At 44.2% G+C, this 24,648-nt stretch overlaps 1 protein-coding gene across 4 annotated transcripts in view; it reads right to left on the bottom strand.

The window, feature by feature from the left end:
- Nucleotides 1-24,648, bottom strand: part of TSPAN9 (tetraspanin 9) — a 267,952-nt gene that overhangs the window by 119,399 nt on the left and 123,905 nt on the right. For 2 of the 4 annotated variants that reach the window (XM_026652248.2, XM_026652246.2), the window contains one exon: nt 19,254-19,333. In XM_026652248.2, the coding sequence (XP_026508033.1) occupies nt 19,254-19,316 (63 nt within the window). In that variant the 5' untranslated portion in view covers nt 19,317-19,333. Of the gene's footprint in view, nt 1-19,253; nt 20,209-24,648 lie in introns of those variants that run through there. The other 2 variants (XM_024218057.1, XM_024218054.1) reach the window with 2 other exon arrangements.

Raw genomic sequence — 24,648 nt, forward strand, 5'->3', positions numbered from 1 at the left:
GTATCACTAGTGTGAGGCCAGCAAATTGTTGGATTTTGGCATGAGTACCAGGAATGACTACGCCTACCGGCAAACAGCAAAAACACTGGCAGCACGAACAGCAGAGAACAGTGCAGGGAGCAGACTAAACAGCTCAAGACCCACTACCAGAAAGCCAGGGACCAGAACCGTACCTCTGAGAACCTGCAGTCATTGTGCACGTCTTATTAGGAGTTTGACTGGGTGCTAAATACTGCACTAAGCACAGAGCCAACAGTGCTGCACAATAACCTAGTCAGCCAGGATGGTGACCTACTGACCCCAGACTTTAGCATGGGAACAGATAGAAGCCAGCAGCAGGCCCCAGATGGGGCCACTGACGGGACTCTGGTGCTGAAACCAGTTCCCGAGGAGCTTTGCCACAGAAGCAGCTGCAGCACATCCTAGGGCAGTATTTGGAGGAGCTTTTAGATGTCCCCCCAGAGGAGCGGCCTGCCATAGAACCGGCAGCAGAAATGGAAGAGGCAGAAGTAACCTCAGCGCATGGTAAGCTCCTGGCTCTATTTTTGTGTTTATTAATATAGTAATGGGAGGGAATTCCATTTCATGAAGCAATACAAAAGTTATTACAAGCCTCAGATAGCAGTGTGTACCTGCTAATAGTGGACTGCACACCTGCAGCTCGGTGTCTGTCCCCTCCCCCCCCCCACCACCACAGGAAGGACAAACAGTGAAACAAGCATCTAAAAGTGAAGTGTTATTAGAAAAGCACACACTTCTGCTATGGAGTCCAGAAATGTGCTGTTTTGAGTGGCTGCTTTCTCTAATGGCTGCAAGATGGCAGGCTCCTTCTGCACCCGCACCATGGCCTGACTCCCCTCCATGGTACCATGTGCTGCAGACCAGGAACAATCTGGAGAACTCCATGGCTGGTTGGCCCATGCAATCGGGCCCATGCAGTCCTCCATGCTGAACCCCTCCACCCCGCTGCCCCAGCACCAAGTGCACAGTAAATGTGGAAGGAAGAGAAAGGATAATGGGGGGCCAGAGGACACGCAACCGTAGGGGGGTTGTGTCTTGGAAATGGTTTTCTGTTTGCACTGTTCATGCACTTGGTTTTTGTTTTGTTAAAGGTTTTGGTGTTGCCGGTCTTTTGATTTGCTAATGGAAGCTGGACTGCCAGGCAATGGGTTAATATTGTACTACGCTAATAAATGTTAAAAAATAAAGATTTTTGTTTTATTAAGAAAGTTTATTGCCATCACATCATCTAATGTGCGTTTCAAACAATAAAGGTAAACACATGATGGGGGACAACTGGGAAGTTGCATGCAAATGTTATTTCTCAATACAGTTATCTAAATCAATCCATACTGTGAATCCACAGCACTTGGGGCTGTCATGCACCCCCCTATTTCATAAACGGTCATGTCATTCATAAGTAGGGTGCACAACAATCAACCCCCCCACACACACACACATTTCACTGCATGGTGTAACAGTACCCAAGGTACTGCAAGACTTGTACAAGCACATTCATGAAGGGATACTATTCTCCCTCTTCCATGGCCCATGCAAGCTCATAATGCAGGAGCACAGAGCATCCCTGATTTCTGTTGCCCAGGTGCATCCAGGCTCAGCTGTGGTCAGTGCACTTTCTGGCTGAGTGTACCGGTTCAGCAGTCCATCACTGTCATAGATTCATTCATAGGGAAATGGCTCACCTCTAGCTTCACAATGCTTGTGAAGACCACAGCAAGCCACAGTAATGTGGACAGCATTGATGACACTGGAATCTAACAGAATGTCAGGAGCCATTAGGAAAGAGATGGATAGATAACTATATAAATCAATGGTGCGCCTACACCTCAAATACTGCATGCAGTTCTGGTTGTCCCATCTAAAAAAAAAAGGTGTGACGGGTTGCCTCCCTTAGGACGCCACCTTATGTGCTGAGATACCACTGATCCCGCCTGTTATGCCAGCCTGGGCACACTTTCTATCTGTCTTGCTGAGCCAGGCTATTAAGCCTCCTCCAGCACAGGCACAGGCAGGGCCACACCCAACTGCACAAAGAAACAGACACTGAGATCAGTTCTGGGAAGACTCAGCTTAAGGGACTTACCCCAGCACTCAGGTGTCCACCTCCTTTAGAGTGGAGACCCAAAGGTATATTATGAAATCCACCTCCTCCCTCAATGTGGAGGAAGGTATGCACAGCCGCTTATATCCCCCAATTATGAATTGAACAAATTGGGTTATATTATTAACAAGAAATAAATTTATTAACTACAAAAGGTGAATTTTAAGTGAATAAGAGATAACAGACAGAACAAAGCAGATTACTAAACAAATAAAACAAAACACACAAGCTAAGCTCAATATACTTAAGAAGCAGGTTACAAAATGTAATTTCTTACACAGGTTGCAAAGTTTCTGTGGTTCAGAGTTCCAGTTATATTTCTTTTCAGACTGGACCTGTCTCAGTCGGGACTCCCCCCTTGCCTTCCCTTCAAGTTTCTTTTGCAGTCTTTCTTCTTGGGCAGACAGGCCATGGAGAGGAGGAGTCCCGTTTGCCTTCCTCCCCACCCTTAAATAAGATTTACATATGGCGGGAATCCTTTGTTTCCCAAACTTGACACACACACCCCTTCCTTTTCAGTGGAAAGTTACAAGAAGTCCCAGATAATGTTTAGTATCGGGTGACAAGACCACCTGATCTAGTAGTGTCACAGTTACTCCCCGGACGCCTCCCAGGAGGGAGAGAGTTTAGTATCTTCATGGTCTTGTTGTTCCTTCCTGATGACCCAACAAATCTGATGGCCTGTCATCTGGTGGGTGTTGTCCCAATACACACCCAGTTGTAATTGTTACAGAAATGATACATGCATACAAATTGGATAATCACATTCAGTAAATCATAACCTTTCCAATGATACCTTACAAGACCCATATTGCATAAAGTATATCTCAGTTATGTCATATACATATTATAAGCATATTTCCATAAAGAATATGGAGTGTAACATCACACTGCATGCAGTTCTGGGTGTCCCATCTGAAAAAAGATACATTAGAACTGCAAAAAGTGCAGAGGAGGGCAACAAAAATGACTGCAGGTATGGAACAGCTTCTTCATGAGGAGAAATTAAAAAGACTGGGACTGTTCCATTTAGAAATGAAAAGACTAAGGGGGATATGATAGAGGTGTATACAATCATTAATGGTGTGGAAAAAGTGAATACGGAAGTGTAATCTAGCTCTTTAATAACACAAGAACTAGGGATCACTCAATGAAATTAATAGGCAGAAGGTTTAAAACAAAAGGAAAATTTTCTTCACACAGCGCATAGTCAATCTGTGGAACTCATCACCAAGGATGTTGTGAAGGCCAAAAGTATGATTGGATTCAAAAAAGCATTAGATAAGTTAATGGAAGATAGGCCCATCAATGGCCACTAGCCAAGATGCTCTGGGTGTCCCTAAACTCCACTGCTAGAAGCGTGGACTGGACAATGGGATGGATCACTCAATACCTGTCCTGTTCTGTTCATTCCTTCTGAAGCATCCTGCACTGACCGCTGTTGGAAAACGGGGAACTGGGCTAAATGGACCATGGTCTGACCCAGCATAGGCATTCATATATATCCAAACTGGTCTGTAGACAGTGCCAGCGAGATTTCAGTCTGCCAAACGCACATTAAACCATCATTTTAAACTTGCTGAGAATGTAATTAAACCTTCTTTTGCTGGGGCCTCTGAGGTCAGGATCTGGTTTCATAAGCCAAGGCAAAAGCAGACACACAGGATCCACACAGAATAACAGTGGGAACTACAACTCCATTCATGACAACCACATTTGGTGGGAATAGTGTCCTAGTCTGTCCACGAATGTAGACTCCCAAGCAGCAGAATCATGAACTTTTACAATGCAGCCAACATTGACATTCATAAATCAGCCTGTGGTTCACAAGGGCCTGCTAACTATGGAGTAGCACCCTTTGTGGTTTATGTACTCCTGTGCTCCTTGAGGAGGACAAACTCTGAGCATGAGAGTCCCATTGATGGCCCTGGCACAGTTTGGAAACCCCATTCTCTCAAAGCCAGCAACAACTTCAGGAATATCTTGGGGTAAAGCACACTCCTTACTGCCTCAGAAACTTCCACCACCATTTTCCCCACAGTCAACTTTCCAACACCAAACCAGTTGGCAACAAGACCTTTCAGATACAGGAGTAGCCAGCTTTCAGATGGTTACAGCCACCCACTTCTGGGCCAGTATGGCTGCCTTCATTAATGTATCCTGACACTGGAGTGTGGGAGCAAGCTGCTCACAAAGCTCCGGAAATTTACTTTCTTCATGTGAAAGTTCTATACCCACTGCTGGGCATCCCAGGTCTACATGACAATGTGGTCCCACCAGTCGATGCTTGTGGACCTGCTCCAGAAGTGCAGCTAGACCTAGAGTCAGAAGCAGCATCAGCCTGTGCAATTCTTCCATGTCTGTGTCATCCTCTTCCATCATTAGCTCCAACAGGTGCCTTCGGTGGGTCAGTAAACACTGCCAAAAAATGTCCAGTAGCCCCTCACGGAAGCTCTTTCCGTTTTCTGAAATAGGAGTGAAAGCGCAAGCAAGAGAAGTTCTTCCAAAGGCGCCCCTCTGTGTTGCTGGCTCTAGTAGCTGAGAGTGCACAGACCAAAATGATGGCTCGGCAAGATGTTCAAACTTTCTGGGACATGCGAGGGTGTACAGTCCAGCTTTCCCACACTGCACCAGGAACAAAGGGCTAGAGCGAGCACATTTTGGAAGGGCACTAGGAGGTCTGGGATAGGGGTGGTTGGACTTGGGCCCTCATAACGCAGGGTAGATGCTGGAACTCCGGGCTCGCAATCATAGGGTCCGCGGACTCAAGTTCCACTAACCCTGGGCTTACATTGCAGTGTAGCCATATCCTAAGGGCAGTGGAACTTGAGTTTTGTCCTGGCTTTGTTACCCTAGGGCTTGAGCGTCTACACTCATTTGTAACCCCAGGTCAGGAATTGTTGAACCGTGGGTCCCAACCTGGGGTTCCAGCATCTACACTGCATTATGTGGGCCCAAATCCAACCACCCCATCCCAGACATCCTAGCACCCTCCCAAAATAGGCCTGCTCTAGACCTTTGTTCAGGGAGCAGTGTGGGAAAACTTGACTGTTCACAGGACAAAAGAGTTGTCCCGTGGGATTGTGGAATACTTTTGGTGGACTCCCACAGCATGAGTCCAGTGAGGCTGCCTTTACTCTGCAAAGCAATAGGGCTTGAACCCTCGGTCCCGGCTTGACTCAGGCTTGGACCCTCTACCTCGGGGGGTCCTGGGACCCTGGGTCTGAGCCCTAGGTTAATGCAATTTGCGTGTAGATGGAAAGGGGATTAGGCTTGAGCCTGAGCTCCTCCCCTGGGCTTCCTCTGCAATGTAGAAATACCCTCAGGCGCTAAGATTCTCAAACAGTGATTTTGTTTGAAACAGCTGTTCATCACGAAATTAAATGTTCACATTTCTGAATGACAATCCAATGACAAGCAACTCTCTTACCTGGCTTAAGACCATAATTGGTTGGAAGCTATCCAAGGCTACCCTGAAGAAGAAATCAGTCTTGTAAAGAAGTCAATCTAGTCAACAGTAACACAGCTGTTAACAAAATGTAAGTACCACCTGCACAGCACAATATTGAAAATCAAGAGTGTTTAATAACTAGACCAAGACTAAAAAAAATAAAAAGGACATCTGATTAAGGAGTAGTGCTGGCAGTAACAAACTTTATAAAACATGGGGAAATACCTCGATAAAAAAAATCCTCCAAAAATGTGCTAAGGTATCTAATGCCAGAAGAATTAAATGAAGGAGAAAAGATCCCAGTCAAAATGCATGCTCAGAGCACAAGAGATACATATAAATTACAATGAATAAATCTGACCCACAAATATTCACATGAGAAGATCATAGCAAAATACTATTTATATTAGGCTAAATATTAATGTGCAAATTTCAGCTCTCTAAGTTTGCAGACCAAGTGAGTGAATTTTATGTAATGCTCACTCATACACATACATATACATGTTAACATGTACCATATATGCATACAGCTATATATTTAGAACATACACTAGGCAAGTAGAATGATACGCACATGTACATACTCATTAGACGTTGCCAATGGGAATCTTGCCATTGACTTCAATGGGCTTTGGATCAGGCCCATTATGCTCCCCTGTAATGTAGTTTTATGGAACTCTGGAGGATTTGGATCAGTAATAAAATGCAACGCTTTGGAAAGGATGAAGTGGAGGATGGGGCAGCAGCAGCAGTCATATTATGTACCACTGTACATCAACACACACATACGCCTGCACAAAGACAAAATTTTCCCCACCAGCTAAAATAAATATTTTCAAAAACCTGCCCTGGTGGGGAGAGGAAGAGGAAGAAAGAAAAAGAAAATGCATGATTCTTCTTATACTTTTTTTTTGTTTGTTTCAAATTGATTCAATTCCGGGGACTGGGAATTACACTGGACTAAGGTCTAGAATTTGCTAATTTCAGTCCTGGATCAAAAAAAATTTTCAAAAAAAAAAAAAACCCCAAAAAACCCACTACTAGGCCAACGGAACAATTACAGTGTTTTCAGTGAAATATCTCAAAAGTCACCAGAGCTAACAAATTGATAAATTTGTAAATGATAAAAGAATAGAAAGGCCAGCTTCCAATTGATAATATTTATTAGTTATTTGATATGTGTTAGTTAGGCACCAATATGTGTTAGTTAGGCACTTCCCAAACACTTAAGAATGATGCTCCCTGCATGATAGTTGTAGCTGCGAACACTTACAATTCACCTCTGGTTACATTGGCACATGTAGCATCCTAGTTGCATCATTTGGTCCTAAAGTAGTCAGAACATGGGTTGATTTACCTGTGGCTTTATCAGGGACAATCACAGTCAGTGGTTAGCCATGCAGATTCCTTATGGAAAACCAATTTTGCTTGTTTTAACCCATGGACTAATTAGACCAAAGAGGTTGGGATGGCAGTTTGAACTTTGACCCAGCGCAGGGGAAGAAGGAGAAAGACAGAGGAATTATCCAAGTCGAACTTCCAAACATTTGGAGGTTCAATTATCTCTAGCCGATACATACAGCAATTTAATTTGCTCTTAAGCAGCAAGGGACTGTACTTAATGGAGATGACTATCTGAATTGATTTAAAGCTAATTTGTTTCGGAAGGCTGTGAAATTACTTTGAGTTCAACGCCTGCAGTCATTTCTGTGAGATGACATTAAAATGATTAAGTCTTACATGAACTCCCCAATAGGTTCAGTGTATGTTCGCCACTTAATATCACACCTCCAGCCATGTCAGGATTCTTTATTTTTTGACTAGGTAGTGGTGGTGACAGTGAGGTCATCTGTATCTTCAGAATAGTCCAGGCACAGCATGTGATTACCAGCAGGATTCCTCCCTTGATTCTATGTTAGACGTAAAATGACTGAGATGCTGGAAGGTTAAGTTACCGAGACGATGGCACAGGATGAGTGGAGAGCAATTACCAGGTACAGTTACATAAAATTGACTGTGTCATTCCATGGTAGCTCAGCCTTGCATAGGGCATATTTTAATTTGCACATACAGCAGAACCCCAATTAACTGAACTGCACTTACCACAAGTTGGGCTATCTCCTTGGTCTTTCTGTACGAAAGTCTTAGCTGGTCTCATGTTCAAAGGCAATGGCTTCCCCCTTTTCATGCAAACAAATCTAACTTCCTTCTCACAAGGAGACAGTCAGGGTCCCAGTTATAGTTACATGTTTGCCCTACTACATTTCCTGAGCTGAACTGCACCTTTGGAGCAATCTGTATTGCAGAGCCACCCAGATGATGAGAGGCATGTATGGAGAGAGGCAGCCCTAACAAAACCCAAACCAAGCAACCTACCCAAGTTTTATGTTTGGTCTATTAATCCAGAGGCAAGTCAGAAATATTAGACTAAATGAATTTATTAAATGCAGCACTTGCATCCACAGATTTCTTTTACAAAGGTAGATAACTATCATGATCCTCATTTTACAGATGGGGAAACTGAGTCACAGCGGGTGAAGAGACTTGCCCAAGGTCACCCAGGGAGTCAGCAGTAGAACCAGGAATAGAGCCAAGGTTCCCAGGCCATTGACCTAGCCACTGGACCACACTGTCCTTACCCCACCTGATCAAAACAGTCTCTCCTGTAGGCATCAAAAAAACCCTCCAGGCCCAACAGGATATCTTATCACAAACCAGCATAGTCTTCTGAACAACTCGCTGGCTAACCAATGATTGTGGGACCAGGACATCAGCATCTACCGGATTTTTTACTAGCTGATTAACCCTTTCACAGGTGTCATATTCGCTAAACTTGATCTGGTTTAAGTGGCTCAGCCTGAATTCTGAATCCATCTGTCTGATACCTTTACCAGCACAAATTATATCCTCACAGCACTTGTGGATTCTGGAATAAAAGAGATGGAGGGTTGCACTAAGAGGGTTTATAGGCAGGGTGAAGAAAGAAGCTGTGGTCTCTCTTTCCCTTTATAATAACCACTTGCCCCCCAGCACTCTACTGGGCTCTCTGTTTTTTTCTCTCAATGCTCCTCTGAATTGTGTTGTCATCTCCAGTCTTCCCTTACATGGCCCTTAGAACAGGCGAGATGGGAAGCAGCATGAATTCACATAGAAAGTCCATCAAACAACTGGCTGGCTGTCCCAGCTGCACCAGAACAAACACATCCCTCAAATATCTAGTGATTTATGGTGGATGGTGGGGAGAGACAAGGCTCATCTGTGGAGCCCCTGCTGCTGCCAATTTCTCAGGGTAATGAAGGTGCTGCAAGTCCCTCTCACCCTTATATCTAGGAGATGCAGAAGATACTGCAGCGTGCACTGAAGTAAAGACAGGACCAGAGAAATGCTGGAAGGGAAGCAGGGCCGGCTTTAGGAAGTGCGGGGCCCGATTCGATGGGACCCCGGCAGGGATGACTCACCCGGCAGCGCTCCGGGTCTTCGCGCTGGGTCTTCCGCGGCACTGAAGGACCTGCCGCCGAAGACCCAGTAGGGAACCGCCCGGTGAGTACATTTCCCCCCCCCATCCGACCCCCACCCATGTCCTGCCCCCGACGGCCCCCTCAGAAACCGCAACCCATCAACCCCACACCCCGCTCCTTGTCCCCTGACCACTCCTTCCCAAGACCCCCCACCCTAATTGCCCCCCAGGACCCCACGCCCTACCCAACTCGCCCTGCTCCCTGTCCCCTGACTGCCCCGACCCCATCCACCACCACCGCGACAGACCCCCGGAACTCCCACGCCTACCCAACCCCCCCCCCATCCCCTGACCGCCCCCCCAGAACCTCTGCCCGATCCAACCCCACCTGCTCCCTGTCCCCAGGACTCCCTGCCCCTGCCTTATCCACACACACACACACACACACCCCTCCAGCCCTCGTCTCTTACCATGCCGCTTACCCCCGCCGGAGTCACACTGGAGCCGGGCTGCCCGGCTGGGGCCGGAGCCGCACCACCCGGAGCCGGAGCGGCGCCGCCCGGCCAGAGTCGGGGGGAGCCACTCGCCCAGGGCCGGAGGGTGCCGCTCGGCCGGAGCCAGACCCGCTTGGCCGGAGGCGGACTGGGCCGCACCGCGCCTCCCTGGAGCCCTCCTTGCGCCCCCCCGCCCCAGCTTACCTGCCACTGCTTGTTTCCAGGCTTCCTGCGCGAACATCTGATTCGCGGGAAGCAGGGGAGGGGGAGGAGAAGGGGAGCAGAGCGTTCCGGGGAGAAAGGGGAGGTGAGCTAGGGCCGGGGGCGGGGCGGACAGCTGCCAGAGCTTGGGAACCGGCTCCAGCTCACCACTGGGCGTGGGGCCCGATTCAGGGGAATTGGAGGAATCGGCCTAAAGCCAGCCCTGAAGGGAAGCATTACAAGGGTGTAGCAGTAAGTCGGTCAAAGCTTTTAACCACGGCCAGAAAAAGAGCCACTGCAGGAAGCTGGGGCATAAGAGGGAAGCAGACTGGCGACAGATGGTTCAGGGAGGAGAGAAGACCAGGCTGTGTGGGTGTGACAAGGATACTTTATCTAGGAGCCCACTTGAAAATGGGTTTGGCAAGCTCATTTACGAATTGTTAGGCCACTTGATTCCATGTGGCCTAAGTCACTACACCACATTACATATTTATAATCAGGAACTTAGCTACTGTTTGTTTGTTTTTAATTTCTAAATTGTTATTGTGCTGCTCACATTCAATGCGTTGAACCAGCCTCACAAAAGATGACCAAACAACTGTGCCCAGCAAGCCATGTTATAACAAATGTATCAGACAAATCTACTTTTGAATCATAAATCAATACACCATTTATCCAAGGTAACAAACAATAAATGGCTCCTGAGCGTCCGGGCAGCAACAGCAACAATATTTCCAAAGACAAACTTCATATTATTCCCCTCATCGCCTCTCCCAAAGAGGACAAGATTAGCACGATGTTAGTGAACAGCAGTATGGGAAAGGAATTCTATAAAAAATGCACAACATAAGGTTTCCTATATCGAACATAAATCATGCCTTTAAAAATGTTCCTGAATCCCTGCCACCTAGAGGAACCAACCAAACAGTTCTGGAGCAAGCCGCATCTTCTCTGTAACTAAACCAGTTTAAGCTAAACCAGATTCAACACAAGCACATCTGAAAGTATGAACCCTCCCAGGCTACCCATTGTTCTTCGACACTGGTTAAAATGGTTATAAAATGCTGGGTGGATGCAAACAATGTTAAACACTTTTAAGCTGTGTCACCATCCTTAGCATAGTACAGAAGTTGTAAAAAGGACAGTGCTTTATTTATAGCATATTCAACCAGTGGGACACATAGGGAAATCAGAACTTTTTGCATACCAAATTTTAAAACCAGAGGCTAAAAGATCCATGTGCAAAAATGTACATGTAATTGCACTCCTATGTATGTATGCACTGTTCTCATCACAAGCCCAAATTGGGCCTTGCACATACTAGGGTTGCCGAGTGTCTGGTTTTCGACCGGAACACCCGGTCGAAAAGGGACCCTGGTGACTCCGGTCAGCACCGCTCAGGGCCGCCCAGAGGATTCAGGGGGCCTTGAGTCTTGCCACCGAAGACCCGGCACTCCAGTCAGCACCGCTCAGGGCCGCCCAGAGGATTCAGGGGGCCTTGAGTCTTGTCACCGAAGACCCGGCACTCCGGTCAGCACCGCTCAGGGCCGCCCAGAGGATTCAGGGGGCCTGGGGTCTTGCCACCAAAGACCCGGCACTTCGGTGGCGGGTCCCGGGGCGGAAGGACCCCCCGCTGCCGAATTGCCACCGAAGACCCGGAGCGGAAGAAGCTCCGGGGGCCCAGGCCCCACGAGAGTTTTCCGGGGCCTCCGGAGCGAGTGAAGGACCCCACTCCAAGGGCCCCGAAAAACTCTCGTGGGGGCCCCTGCGGGGCCCGGGGCAAATTGCCCCACTTGCCCCCCACTCTGGGCGGGCCCTGGCACCGCTGACCGGGCCATTAAAAGTCCAGTTGGTGCGGGGCTGGCAGTCTCCCTGCCCAGCTCTGCACGGCAACATCTCCCTCAGCTACTAGGCGGAATGACGGCCGGGGGGCTCCACATGCTGCCCCCGCCCTGAGCACCAGCTCTGCAGCTCCCATTGGCTGGGAATCACAGCCAACAGGAGCTGCGGGGGCGGTGTCTATGGTTGGAGAAAGCACACAGAGACACTTGGCCATACCTTTGCCAAGGAGCCGAGGAACATGTCCCCGCTTCTGGGAGCTGCGTGAGGTAAGTGCCGTGCCAGGAGCCTGCACCCTGAACCCTCTCCTGCACCCCAACCCCCTGCCAAAGCCCAGAACCCCCTCCCGCATTCCGAACACCCTTGCCCCAGCCGAGCCCCCTCCTGCACCCCAAACCCCTCATCCCCAACCCCAACCCAGAGCCCACACCCCCAACAGGAGCCCTCACACCCACACCCTAACCCCCTGCTCCAGCCCAGAGCCCTCTCCCACACCCTGAACCCCTCATTTCTGGCCCCACCCTGGAGCCCGCATCCCCAGCCCAGAGCCCCTGCTCCTTCCCATACCCCAACCCCCGCCTCAGCCTAGAGTCCCCTCCCACACTCTGAACCCATTGGCTTCACCCTCCAGCCTGGAGCCCCCTCCTGCACCCCAAACCCTTCATCCCTGGCCCCACCCCAGAACCTGCACCCCCAGCTGCATCCCTCACCCCCTCCCACATCCCAACACTGAGCCCCTTCCCGCACCCAAACTCCCTCCCAGAGCCCACACCCTGCACCACCTCCCGCACCCCAACCCCGTGCCCCAGGCAAGAGCCCCTTCCTGCACCCCAAACTCCTCATCCCTGGCCCTACCCTAGAGCCCACACACCCAGCCCAGAGCCTGTACCCCCTCCAACACTCCAAACCCCTCGGCCTCACCCCGGAGCCCCCTCCTGCACCCCAAACCCCTCATCCTCAGCCCCACCCCAGAGCCCATACCCCAAGCCGGAGCCCTCACCCCCAACCCCTTACCCCAGCCTGGCGAAAATGAGTGAGTGAAGGTGGGGGAGAGCGAGCGACAGAGGGAGGGGGATGGAGTGAATGGGGGCAGGGCCTCGGGGAAGGGGCAGGGCAAGGATGCTCGGTTTTCTGCGATTAGAAAGTTGGCAACCTTAGCACACACGAGTGCACATTTAGAAATGAATCTGAATTAGCATGCTGGGAAATTACTTACTCTTTGAAATCCCCATTAAAAATTAGACTTTTTCATATAGACAAGAATGAAAACAGAAACAGCATTTTAGCAAAATTAAAATATCTTTTTCTTTCACAGTTCAGTATGTAGCACTTTAAAAACAAATAATGAATCTGAACTTTTAGGTGGCCTCATTTTACCTGGGTAGTATTTTAAATGCCACCACACTGGTGCTTTGTGCCAGTACAGGTTTTCTGTACTGTATATGCATTCTGTCACTTGCCAGCTAAGATGTTCTCAAGTGGCTCTGGATTCACTCCTGCCAGAAAATTATAGAAGAAAATATTGATATCTTGTCATGAGACAAGGTTCCCTATATCCTTTAACATCTCTCCTTATCTTTATTCCCTGTGTCAGAAAAGGGTTATGCGCTACACGGGGAAACATGATTACAAAATCATGCAGTAAGGACCAGGTTGGAAAAATAAAGTGAATCTGAATGTGTGCCCCGTTAAACGTTGTCTATAGTTTGAAATTCTGTTCTTATTTCAGAGACCCCACATGTGTCATTAAACCCAGAAGATTAACTTACAGATAGGCAGAGGGACAAAGCCTGCTCACAAGATTTATATTTGTCCAACAGGTTCAGATAAGCATTAAAGCTTTGTAATTCAAACTAAACAGTGTGTTGTTACAGTATATATTCCAGTCGGAAAAAATGCCTCTAAGTATGGATTACCCTATATAAACAGCTCTAGGAGTCTTAGCTGCATTACAGTACCAATACCTGTGATAGCAGTCTCACCCCCTCAGGAGAATGGACATGTTTTTCTCTCTCTCTCTCTGCATCTGACTATAGAGTAGATATACCTTGGTGTATGCTTTACTGGCTTTAGATACTCTGTTAAGTTTGCTCCACCACTAAATATCCATGGTCATTTTTGTTCAATAAGGGAAATTATGAACCACTTGTTTTCCTGTTAGATAAAATTAGATTTCTTACTGAAATAGAAAATCTTTTCAAGGATAGCCTTTGTCCCTTATTTTATTAAAATGTATTTATACACAGAATCAAATAGTGATTCTTGTTTGCTAGATTTGAAATTGTCTGCACTGCCATTTCCAAGTTAACTTTTTCAGGTTGTTTTTTGTTGCAGCCTTACATTTTAACAAAATGCCCAGAAAGTCTGCTTGAAACTGAATATCCAACATTTGAATTTGCAAAAATGTGTCTATAACTTAATCTGACTTTGACCTTCACTAATTTCATCTACTTTTGAACAAGATTAATGTAATTAATAATAACTTTAAGTGACAACATACCTATAAATATTATTTAAATTCCTAACAGAGGGCTTTATATTTTTTGTCAAAGAAATATACAGGCAGGCTTAATTTAACAAAAGAACCACATTAAGTAACTTACTGCCTATTCTTAGTTTTCTTACCCATGATGACATTAAATCTCAGTACGTTTTTCTCTCTCACCAAAAGTTCACAGAGTACAAATGCATCACATTAGCAAATGTAAACCAATAAGCTATGCTAAAATCTATCAAAATTTATATTCTGAACATTCCAAAATATATGGACCATTTGGGACTAATTGCCCTTACTTAAATGAATAGGGCAACCTAACATTTATCCATGCACCAAACTCCATATGCAAAGTTGTCAACTGTAACTCTGATCAAATATTCTTACCACTTCAAAATTTCCCTCGCTTAAATAGGAAAAGTGAACTTCCATTTATTTTTGAAAGTTTACTGTTCTATTCATAACGACTTATTAAAGACTTTGCAGTATGTTCTATAAACAGTTGTTGTAACACTCTCTCTTTCTGGATAACGCACTGAAGTTAAATATTTTGTATTAACCCATATCCAATCTTTATATTTAGCAGTTTTCTTTCTTACTAATTAAGCTGCTATCTGTATAAACAAAAATCAATATTTGATTTCTTCTATGAGCCTGTATTGGCCACTTTGCAAACTTGATTCATTTGCACATAAATGCTCTGGAAGGCAAACTGAATCAACTAATATACGTACATGCACAGACTTTTTGTCAAAGATATTATGCACTTAAGATGAATTCAGTATAAATCACCATCCTAGCCACACAATTAAATACTATAAGCTTCCTTAACCCTCAGCTCAGACTTTTCTAATCTCCAAAAGAAAGCAAAGCCAGATGGCCGAGAACAACTGCTAAGAACCACATAGGGCCACGGAAAATACCTGAAGTTCTTAGCAATATAGTGAAAAATACCTTCTGTTTCAAGTTACTACTGATATGCCCATATAGAGCAGGATGCATCTTTTTCAAAGCAATTGATGCATCCCACATTATAGGCTAGTTAGTCCACCTGGTACTAAATTAAGAAGTGCATTTTCTTGTCAAGGGTATAGATGACTAAGATGCTATACATTTAACACAATTCTTGGTGTGGCGATTGAAATGATCATCTGCAGAAACAATGTACCACCTGTTCACCAAGGCCAACACAGAGATGGTACATTTAGGTATGTGACAGTGCAAACTGTATTCTAACCATTGCATCTGTAGCATCTTCAGATGGGTAACCTTTGAGCCAGGCCAGTGGTTTAGGGGCAGCACAACTGGCTGCCAGATGGGGGGATCTCAGATTAGCTAGGTCTCAGGCTTGGCCCCTCGTTGCCAGGCTCTGAATGGCGAAAGAGGAGCCACTGGCCTCATTTTCTGGGTGACTGCTCAAGAGCAGGACTGATGGGACTTAAAAGGGAACACTGCCCAGCGCTCCTTAGCTAGAAGGACCCAGCATTTGAAGATGGTGTGTAGGACGAGAGACCCCAAAAGATATCACTTGCGAAACATACAGGGATGAAGTACCACTGACTTCTAAATAACCCCTATCTACTGCATTTTGTTGATAATGCTTAGTACACAGAAAAATCAAACAGGTTTTCTGCACTGCAGAACCACAACAGCATGCCATACAAATTCATATGTTGTAGTACTCATTAATAGGATAATTCAACAGACAGCGGGTAGACTGGCACCTGATTGCAGGCTCCCTGAAACATAATTTGTCAGTTTCAATTTAGACTTATCCAAATAAACTCATGAAATATTGTCTCTTCCACTTGCCAGGAGAGAGGATATTGATTTAAGGTGTACACCTTCCATCTCTGGAGACTCGGATTCACATTTTAGGTTAAGTCACAGGATCAGTCTGGTTTGGTGGTCTACAATGAGCCCTTTGAGGAAAACACTCCACATCACAAAGCCACCACAACAGTCTTGAACGAGTTGGCAGCCACTGCTCATGAAAAGCCCAGAACTTCATGGGTTTAGACTGTGTATTGGCAGAGCTGTGTGGGGACATATAACTGCAGCAGCAGGGGCTGTTATAGTTTCAAAATTAAATGCACTGGCAGAGTTGGGGGGACAAGAGTTTTGAACTGCAGTAATAGGGTGTGTCTTAGGGCAGGACGGAGGTGCATTGACAGATCTGGTAGGAGAGGCTTGAAATAGCAAGGGGGCTGCCGGGGGGGATTGAAGGGCATTGGCAGAGCTGTGTGGGGAGCCCAGGGCTGGAACAGCAGAGGTTGCTGAAGATCAGTGTTAAGGAACATTGGCAAAGCTGGGATGGCACCCAAGACACCTAACACGGTAGGTCAGATCAAGACCAATGTGCAACGTCAAAATCGGGCAGATACCTGCCCATAGCATCCTTTATCTAACTGACCCAGAACTTTACAAAATATACACAACTTTCATCTGAGTGCAGCAAAGCACAAAAGGATGAAACATTCTGGTTAAAAATAATCAACACTCAATAGTAGCATTCAGTGGTACCGCAGCCCACTGAAAATAATAGATGGACGCACAAGAGTCTCAGAGCTTCAGTCTGACACAACTGATGTTTTTGTAAAAAGGGGGAGCTTTTGAACAGTTTCTACAACACAAATGGAGCCAACTCCTGTTGCAAACAACTTTGAAAACCTGCTGGTTTGTATTCAGCACTTCTCTAAAATCCCACAGATTCATCATTCTACACCAACGTTTACATTCTGAGTAGTCAGGCTCAGACAAAGAGCATCTCAGAACAATTGACAGAGTTACCATGATGAATACAGAGACAAAGATTAATAAGAAAAGAAAAAGAAAAATGGTGTAAACCAAGGAAGAAGAGAAAGATTTTCAGGCAAGAGTTCAGATGAGAGGGAGAGATGATGAGGTGCAGAGGTACAGGAAGGCTGTCCCAGGTAGTAGGAGCTGCAGAGCAAGTCTTGGCCCCAGCAATGATGAGACTTTATGGAGAGACAGAGAAGAGCCCAGTGGTGGATGAGAAGGGGAATCAGAAAGTTGAGCAGAGAGAGAAGGATGGAGTGAGTTCATGAAGGGACCACACAAAAAGGGTCACTGGAAAGTTGCGGGGGGAAATAGCAAGGAGAGCAACTAAAAAGATACAACAACAGAGTTTTAAGACCTAACTATGGACAACCTAGAAAAATGTTACTTGGGAAGGAGATGAAATAAAGATCTAATACCATTATACTGTGTGAAGTTTGGAGGGATACCTAAGGACTGATCACACAGAACAAGAGCAATAAGACCAGGAGTAATGTACTCAGACTCATAGACTTTAAGGTCAGAAGGGACCATCATGATCATCTAGTGTGATGTCCTGCACATTGCAGGCCACAGAACCTCACTCACCCACTCCTGTAATAGACCCCTAACCTCTGGCTGAGTTACTGAAGTCCACATATCATGATTTAAAGACTTCAAGTTACAGAGACTCCATCATTTACACTAGTTTAACCTGCAAGTGACCCACGCCACAGGCGGCAAAGGAAGGCGAAAACCCCCCAGGGTCTCTACCAGTCTGACTTAGGAGAAAATTCCTTCCCAACCCCAAATATGCTGATCAGTTAGATCCTGAGCATATGGGCAAGACCCACCAGCCAGACACCTGGGAAAGAATTCTCTGTAGTAACTCAGAACCCTCCCCATTCAGTGTCCCATTTACTAAAAACTAATGGCAATACTTAGCATAGGAAAATATTTCTAAGGAGTCAGAGTAATGCAGCATTGGCCTGAATGGCCCAGTCTGGTAACAAGTTTATATCTTAATAGGGATTCCAGAAAGAAGTGAGGCAAATTTCTGGTAGGATTCATGTAGTGAAAAATCATGAATGATGTTCTTGAGTGACCCCTTGCAGCCCCAACCTTCTGTGAAACCTGCTCAGAAGATTCTCTGTCAGATTCCCACACCTTCCATGATGGAAATGTTTCAGTACATTACTACTGAAGCTCACTGGTGCATGAGTCGTCCAGTGCCCTATGAGGTCTCCCATTCCCTTCGGCTGCTAAAAGTTATTTCAGTAAGTGGGTCAGCTAAACAGAAAAGCCGGTGGCTAAGGCAGAGACACAGCTCTTAATTTCAATGTTGACTTCTCCACTGAAGAAATATCTATCCAAACTGGACTTTTAATATCCTTCTACCTTAAAAATAAACCAACAAAACTACATTTTCATTTACCTCTGAGGTATGTTTTTTATTTCTGAATTATAACCTTGAATTTTTTTAAGTTCAAAGACATTAATATTATAATTGCTTTTCCTAATCATCACAAAACTGCTGACCTTTAATTCTGATAAAACAATTTTGTACTGTGCTCTATTGAAACCTACTTGACATTTCAATTTGCTTGCATTTCCCCCCCAATATTGTCCAAACGGGGATGCCTAGTAGCTGGCTGACTTCACACCCTTGTTTTCCAAGTGTACATGACATTAGTTTGCTCAAAGTAGTTGTTACACTTTGAATCTGCTTGCTGAAGCATTGTTACATCTCCTCATGCTCCCTGGCTGATAGAGGAAAATCAATTTTGATCCCTCAAAAGCAAGAGCTAGTCTCCAACTTAACACACCAATTTGGACAACTGCAACTGAAACTGAATCAGGAGTCATTTGTCATTCCAGTCATTTTACATTTGTGCTGACACCTTAAGGACTAGAATATATGTATATTTTTAAAAGGTGGAAAAAATGAGACTAAACTTCATTCAGTTTGAAAAGCAGTTTGTCAATTACATTAGAAAAGTAGGGAAGATTGATGGGGACAACAAAAACATAATTCAGGTTTAAATTAACCTGCAACTTAAAGCAGCACAAGGCATTATAAAAGAATGTAAAAAATTCCACTAAAAACTGATTTGGATCGTTTTAAATGGTAAATAGGTCCTGCCCTTCTTTAATTTATCCTGGTCAAAACACATGAATTAAAAGACTCCAGTTTTAATAATCTGTAATCAAAGTAGAGTAATGGGAAGGTAAAATCTGTAGGAAACGTACATTTTCCCATAGGGCACAGATTTAGCACTGTAAATATTCCATGCAGGTACAAGAGAGGGGAAGAAAAAAAAGCTTACAGTAGTGCTGAAAAGATGCACTATGCACATAATGCAGTAGTACAGAGAACTCTAACAAATGAAGGCAATTGAAAAAAAGGCAGTACTCACCCAAAACATTAAATTGAAAAGGAACATCATGTATTTCAAACAACACAGGCAGCCTCTTGCCATGTTGCACTTCTTAAATTCTAAAAGGAAAACAAAAGATAGATCCAGGTAAAACACAACATATTTGCTGCCTTTGGGTGCATTGTATTTGTCACTTTTTATGCCAGTCCCAGTTCCAATGCCGGTCCCTGTTCCAGCCCTGGTGTGGCTCTGTGTGCGTGATCCAGCAGTGCCGTAAAAAGCTCCAGCAGTAAAACCTCGACCAAACTGCCTGCCTGAGGTAGAAGGTTTAGCAAAGTCCGAGTCCTTGCTATCCAAAGATGGACTACGGTGAATTGAAGAATCCTCACTACTTGACTTCTCCATGATCTCTCTTTTCACAGTTGTCAGATTTAATGTCTAGCATCTCTCAGCATTAAACACAGTGCCTTGTGAACTCCACAGTCATACAAGGATGATTTTTCTTTATCTTAATAAACAAACCACATAACCACTGTAGAATTTATTGCACTATTCCCTGCATTGCTGCTTTTTTTTCCTTTTTCTTTTTTATACCAAAGTAAGCTGTACAATAGGTATCTGCAGCTTTGATTTATGCACCAGCATCCCAGGCAGGAACAATCTCATGACGTCTTGACGAATTGGTTATGAATAACTTCGCTTTTTATTTAAAATACCATAAACTCTTTCTTCCCACTCTTAGTCCTCTGATCTAAGACAGCAGATGGTCCTTATATCCATTTCCAAAAGGGCAGTCCAGTACATCTGGAAGACTTTCTCCAGCCTGAGCACTTTTCTTGCTCTCTCAGCTCTCTTCTCTGCCTCACTCTGACTGCTTCTCACATGCTGTTCGTTTTTTTTTTTTTTTTACCCGTTTGCAGTATCTCATTCAGTAATCAGCTATTGGAGCTCACTCTCAGTGTTGCACTGCTGTTGATGTGAAATCATCAGCAACTGCAACCACTGGGCATTTCCCACAGAAATCCCTGACCTAACTATCAAGTAATACATCCACTCTCTGGATAGCCCCTCCCCTTTACTTTACATCTAGCCAATTAGAACAAGCCTTCCCCCAAGGCATGCCTCCATGACATAATATCTTTAATAGGATTAGTATTACTCTTTGACTATACAAGTGCACAACAGAAAATCTCTTTAAATGTCAAGTACTGTTTAGCTGTTTATGGGCAAGAATCATGAGGTAATGATACTCCTTTAATGTAATAAAAGGCTGTAAAAGTAAGGATTAGATACACAGAAGTTAACAAACCCCCAATGAAATTAACGGTAACTATATACTTTTACATTTTTTGCCGCTTAAATGAATGGCATGGGACAAGCAACTGGAACCGGCTAGCACCTAGTGTTTGTCTAATAGGCACATTTCTCAGTTATACACGCACATAGTATGACGCCATCAACTGTGATATAATTAACCATAACATGAAACACAGAGCTGCTATCTTTTTACAGGGTAATCAATCAATCTTAAATCTCCTGAATGTTACAGTATCTGAGCCTGCAGCTATTTACACACTATTTAACTGGTATGTCAGAGATTACTCTAGCATAGTGGCTCTCAACGTTTCCAGACTACTGTACCCCTTTCTGGAGTCTGACTTGTCTTGCATAACCCCAAGTTTCACCTCACTTAAAAACTACGTGCTTACAAAATCAGACATAAAAATATAAAAGTGTCACAGCATGCTGTTACTGAAAAATTGCTTACTTCCTCATTTTTACCACATAATTATAAAATAAATCAATTGGAATATAAATATTGTACTTACATTTCAGTGTATAGTATATAGATTTACATTTCAGTGTATAGTATATAGAGCAGAATAAACAACTCATTGTATTAAATTTTAGTTTGTACTAATTTCACTAGTGCTTTTTATGTCGCCTGTTGTAAAACTAGGCAAATATCTAGATGAGTTGATGTATCCCCTGGAAGACCTCTGCATGCCCCCAGGGATACGCGTACTGCTGGTTGAGAACCATTGCTCTAGCATACAGTATTCTCTCAGACTTCTTTCATTATAGATAATGTCTGTGAACTACAAACTCTGACCTGAATGCTCTATTCCTTTCTAGACAGCAACAATTCTCACACTCGGCAATGCAATGCCTCACGGCATGACTCTACAACACAAGTGGGATAATGATATCAAGACTTCCTATAACATAGATACTGTGTTAGCTTTCCCATGTTATCTGAAAAACCTACACTAAGCGGACTCCCCTGGAGCATGTGGAGTATTCTGGGTTTGCTTGGTGTTTTAAAACTGGTTTCACATTAGCTGTGCATGTTCATAAACTGGCATAAGAGCACCAATAATTGTGTAAAGGAACTGTCCACACAAAAGATAGAAATCCATGCAAAAAAACCAACGTTAACAGACCATTAAGTTTGCATAGTGAAGCACTCAAGCCAGGAAATGCAAAAAACACACTACAACACAGCCTTTAATTATGTGACCACATATATTGAGAAAATAATAGGGCTGTCTATTAATCGCAGTCAACTCACGCGATTAACTCAAAAAAATTAATCATGATTAAAAAATTAATTGCGATTAATCGCAGTTTTAATCACACTGTTAAACAATAGAATACCAATTGAAATTTATTAAATATTTTGGATGTTTTTCTACATTTTCATATATATATTGTATTCTGTGTTGTAATTGAAATCAAAGTGTATATTATTCTTGATTACAAATATTTGCACTGTAAAAGATAAACAAAAGAAATAGTATTTTTTAATTCACCTCATACAAGTACTGTAGTGCAAGTTCTGTGTGGTGAAAGTGCAACTTACAAATATAGATTTTTTTTTTTGTTACATAACTGCACTAAAAAACAAAACAAAGTAAAATTTCAGCGCCTACAAGTCCACTCAGTCCTACTTCTTGGTCAGCCAATTGTGAAGACAAACACGTTTGTTTACATTTACAGGAGATAGTGCTGCCCTCTACTTATTTACAATGGCATCAGAAAATGAGAACAGGTATTTGCATGGCACTTTTGTAGCTGGCATTACAAGGTATTTACATGCCAGATATGCTAAACATTCGTATGCTCCTTCATGCTTCGGCCACCATTCCAGAGGACATGCTTCCATGCTGATGACGCTCGTTAAAAAAAATAACGCGTTAATTAAATTTATGACTGAACTCCTTGGGGGAGAATTGTATGTCTCCTGCACCGTTTTACTCACATTCTGCCATATATTTCATGTTATAGCAGTCTCGGATGATGACCCAGCACATGTTGTTTGTATTAAGAACACTTTCACTACAAATCTGACAAAATGCAAACAAGATACCACTGTGAAATTTCTAAAGATAGTGTGGCAGAGCTCTGACCTTGCCCCCGTGGGTCCTGCACTTCTAGGCAGTATATGCTAGCCTCAGTGGCTCACTGTGACCCTCCACTTAGCCCTTCTCTCTCTAGGGCCAGGGTTACAGTCTACTGAGCCCTTTTCATCATAAGCCAGCAAGGAGGTTGGTGAGAGAACTCCCACAGTCTCTGTTGTCCCTAGGGGCTTGTTTTAGAACAGTTTAGCCTCCTGTCCTGACAGGGGCCTGACTTCCACTCCCAGGAGGTGTTCCTGTAGTGGTGGGTTGGAGGGAACCCGGGCCCACCCTCTACTCCGGGTTCCGGCCCAGGGACCCCAATGGTAGCAGCTGTTGGCAGCCAACCTTTCACTGCCAGAGTTGCTACATTTCCCTGGGCCACTTCCCCACAGCTCTCCTGCTTCTCCCTTCTTCACCCTTACCTTAGGGCTCCCTTATCAATAACTTGAGGGTGTCTTCATTAACCAGCCCTTCAGCCACACTTCCTCTCCTCTGGCTCTCCTCTGCCTGACTGGAGTGAGCCCTTTTTATAGTATCAACGGGGCCTTAATTAGAGTCAGGTGGTCACATTATCTTAATGGCCTCACCTGACTTTTTGCAGGTTAATTAGAGTCAGGTGTTCTCATTAGCCTGGAGCAGCCCCTGCTCTGGTCAGTCAGGGAACAGAAAACTGTTAATCCAGTGGCCAGTATATCTGCCTTCTGCTATTCTGCTGTACCCAACTAGCCTGGGTCTATCACAATAGCTACAGTACTTGACCCAAGGCTTAAGAATCTGAAGTGCCTTCCAAAATCTGAGAAGGATGAGGCATGGAGCATGCTTTCAGAAGTCTTAAAAGAGCAACACTCCGATGAGGAAACTACAGAACGCGAACCACTAAAAAAGAAAATCAACCTTCTGTTGGTTGCATCTGACTCAGACAATGAAAATTAACATGTCCGCACTGCTTTGGACTGTTATTGAGCAGAACCTGTCATCAGCATGGACGCATGTCCCCTGGAATGGTGGTTGAAGCATGAAAGGACATATGAATCTTTAGCACATCTGGCACGTAAATACCTTGCGATGCCGGCTACAATAGTGCCATGAGAATGCCTGTTCTCATTTTCAGGTGACACTGTAAACAAGAAGCATTTGGCAGCATTATCTCCTGCAAACGTAAACAAACTTGTCTGTCTGAGCGATTGGCTGAACAAGTAGTAGGACTGAGTGGACTTGCAGGCTCTAAAGCTTTACATTGTTTTGTTTTTGAGTGCAGTTATTTTTTTGTACATAATTCTGCATTTGTAAGCTCAACTTTTATGATAAAGAGATTGCACCACAGTACTTGTATTAGGTGAATTGAAAAATACTATTTCTTTTGTTTTTTACAGTTCAAGTACTTGTAATCAAAAATAAAGTGAGCACCGTACACTTTGTATTGTGTGTTGTAATTGAACTCAATATATTTGACAATGTAGAAAACATTTAAAAAGTTAAATAAATGGTACTCTATTATTGTTTAACAGTGCAATTAATCGCGATTAATTGTTTTAATCGCACGATTAATCGTGATTAATTTTTTTAATCGCTTGACAGCCGTAGAAAATAATAATCCATTTTTTTATTCAAGCTTAGATCTATATACCCAGCAGCACCTTGTAATATGTTGTCATCCTTATATACTAATACTAAATTTATGATCATATCATCATCAAATGCACAACTGGTGAGGCAGTAGTACTGCTGAAAAGGATCTGGGGGTTATAGTGGGTCACAAATTGAATACGAGTCAACAATGTGATACAGCTGCAAAAAAGGCTAATATTCTGGGATGTATTAACATAAGCGTCATATGTAAGACACGGGAGGTAATTGTCTGCTCTACTCGACACTGGTGAGGCCTCAGCTGGAGTACTATGTCCATTTCTGGGCACCACACTTTAGGAAAGATGTGGATAAATTGGAGAGAGCAACAAAAATGATAAAAGATTTCGCAAATTTGACCTATAAGGAAAGATTAAAAAAACTGGGCATGTTTAGTCTTGTGAAAA

Source organism: Terrapene carolina, unplaced genomic scaffold, assembly GCF_002925995.2.
Source record: "Terrapene carolina triunguis isolate 2854851 unplaced genomic scaffold, T_m_triunguis-2.0 Scaffold112, whole genome shotgun sequence".
NCBI classification, from domain to species: Eukaryota; Metazoa; Chordata; order Testudines; family Emydidae; genus Terrapene; species Terrapene triunguis.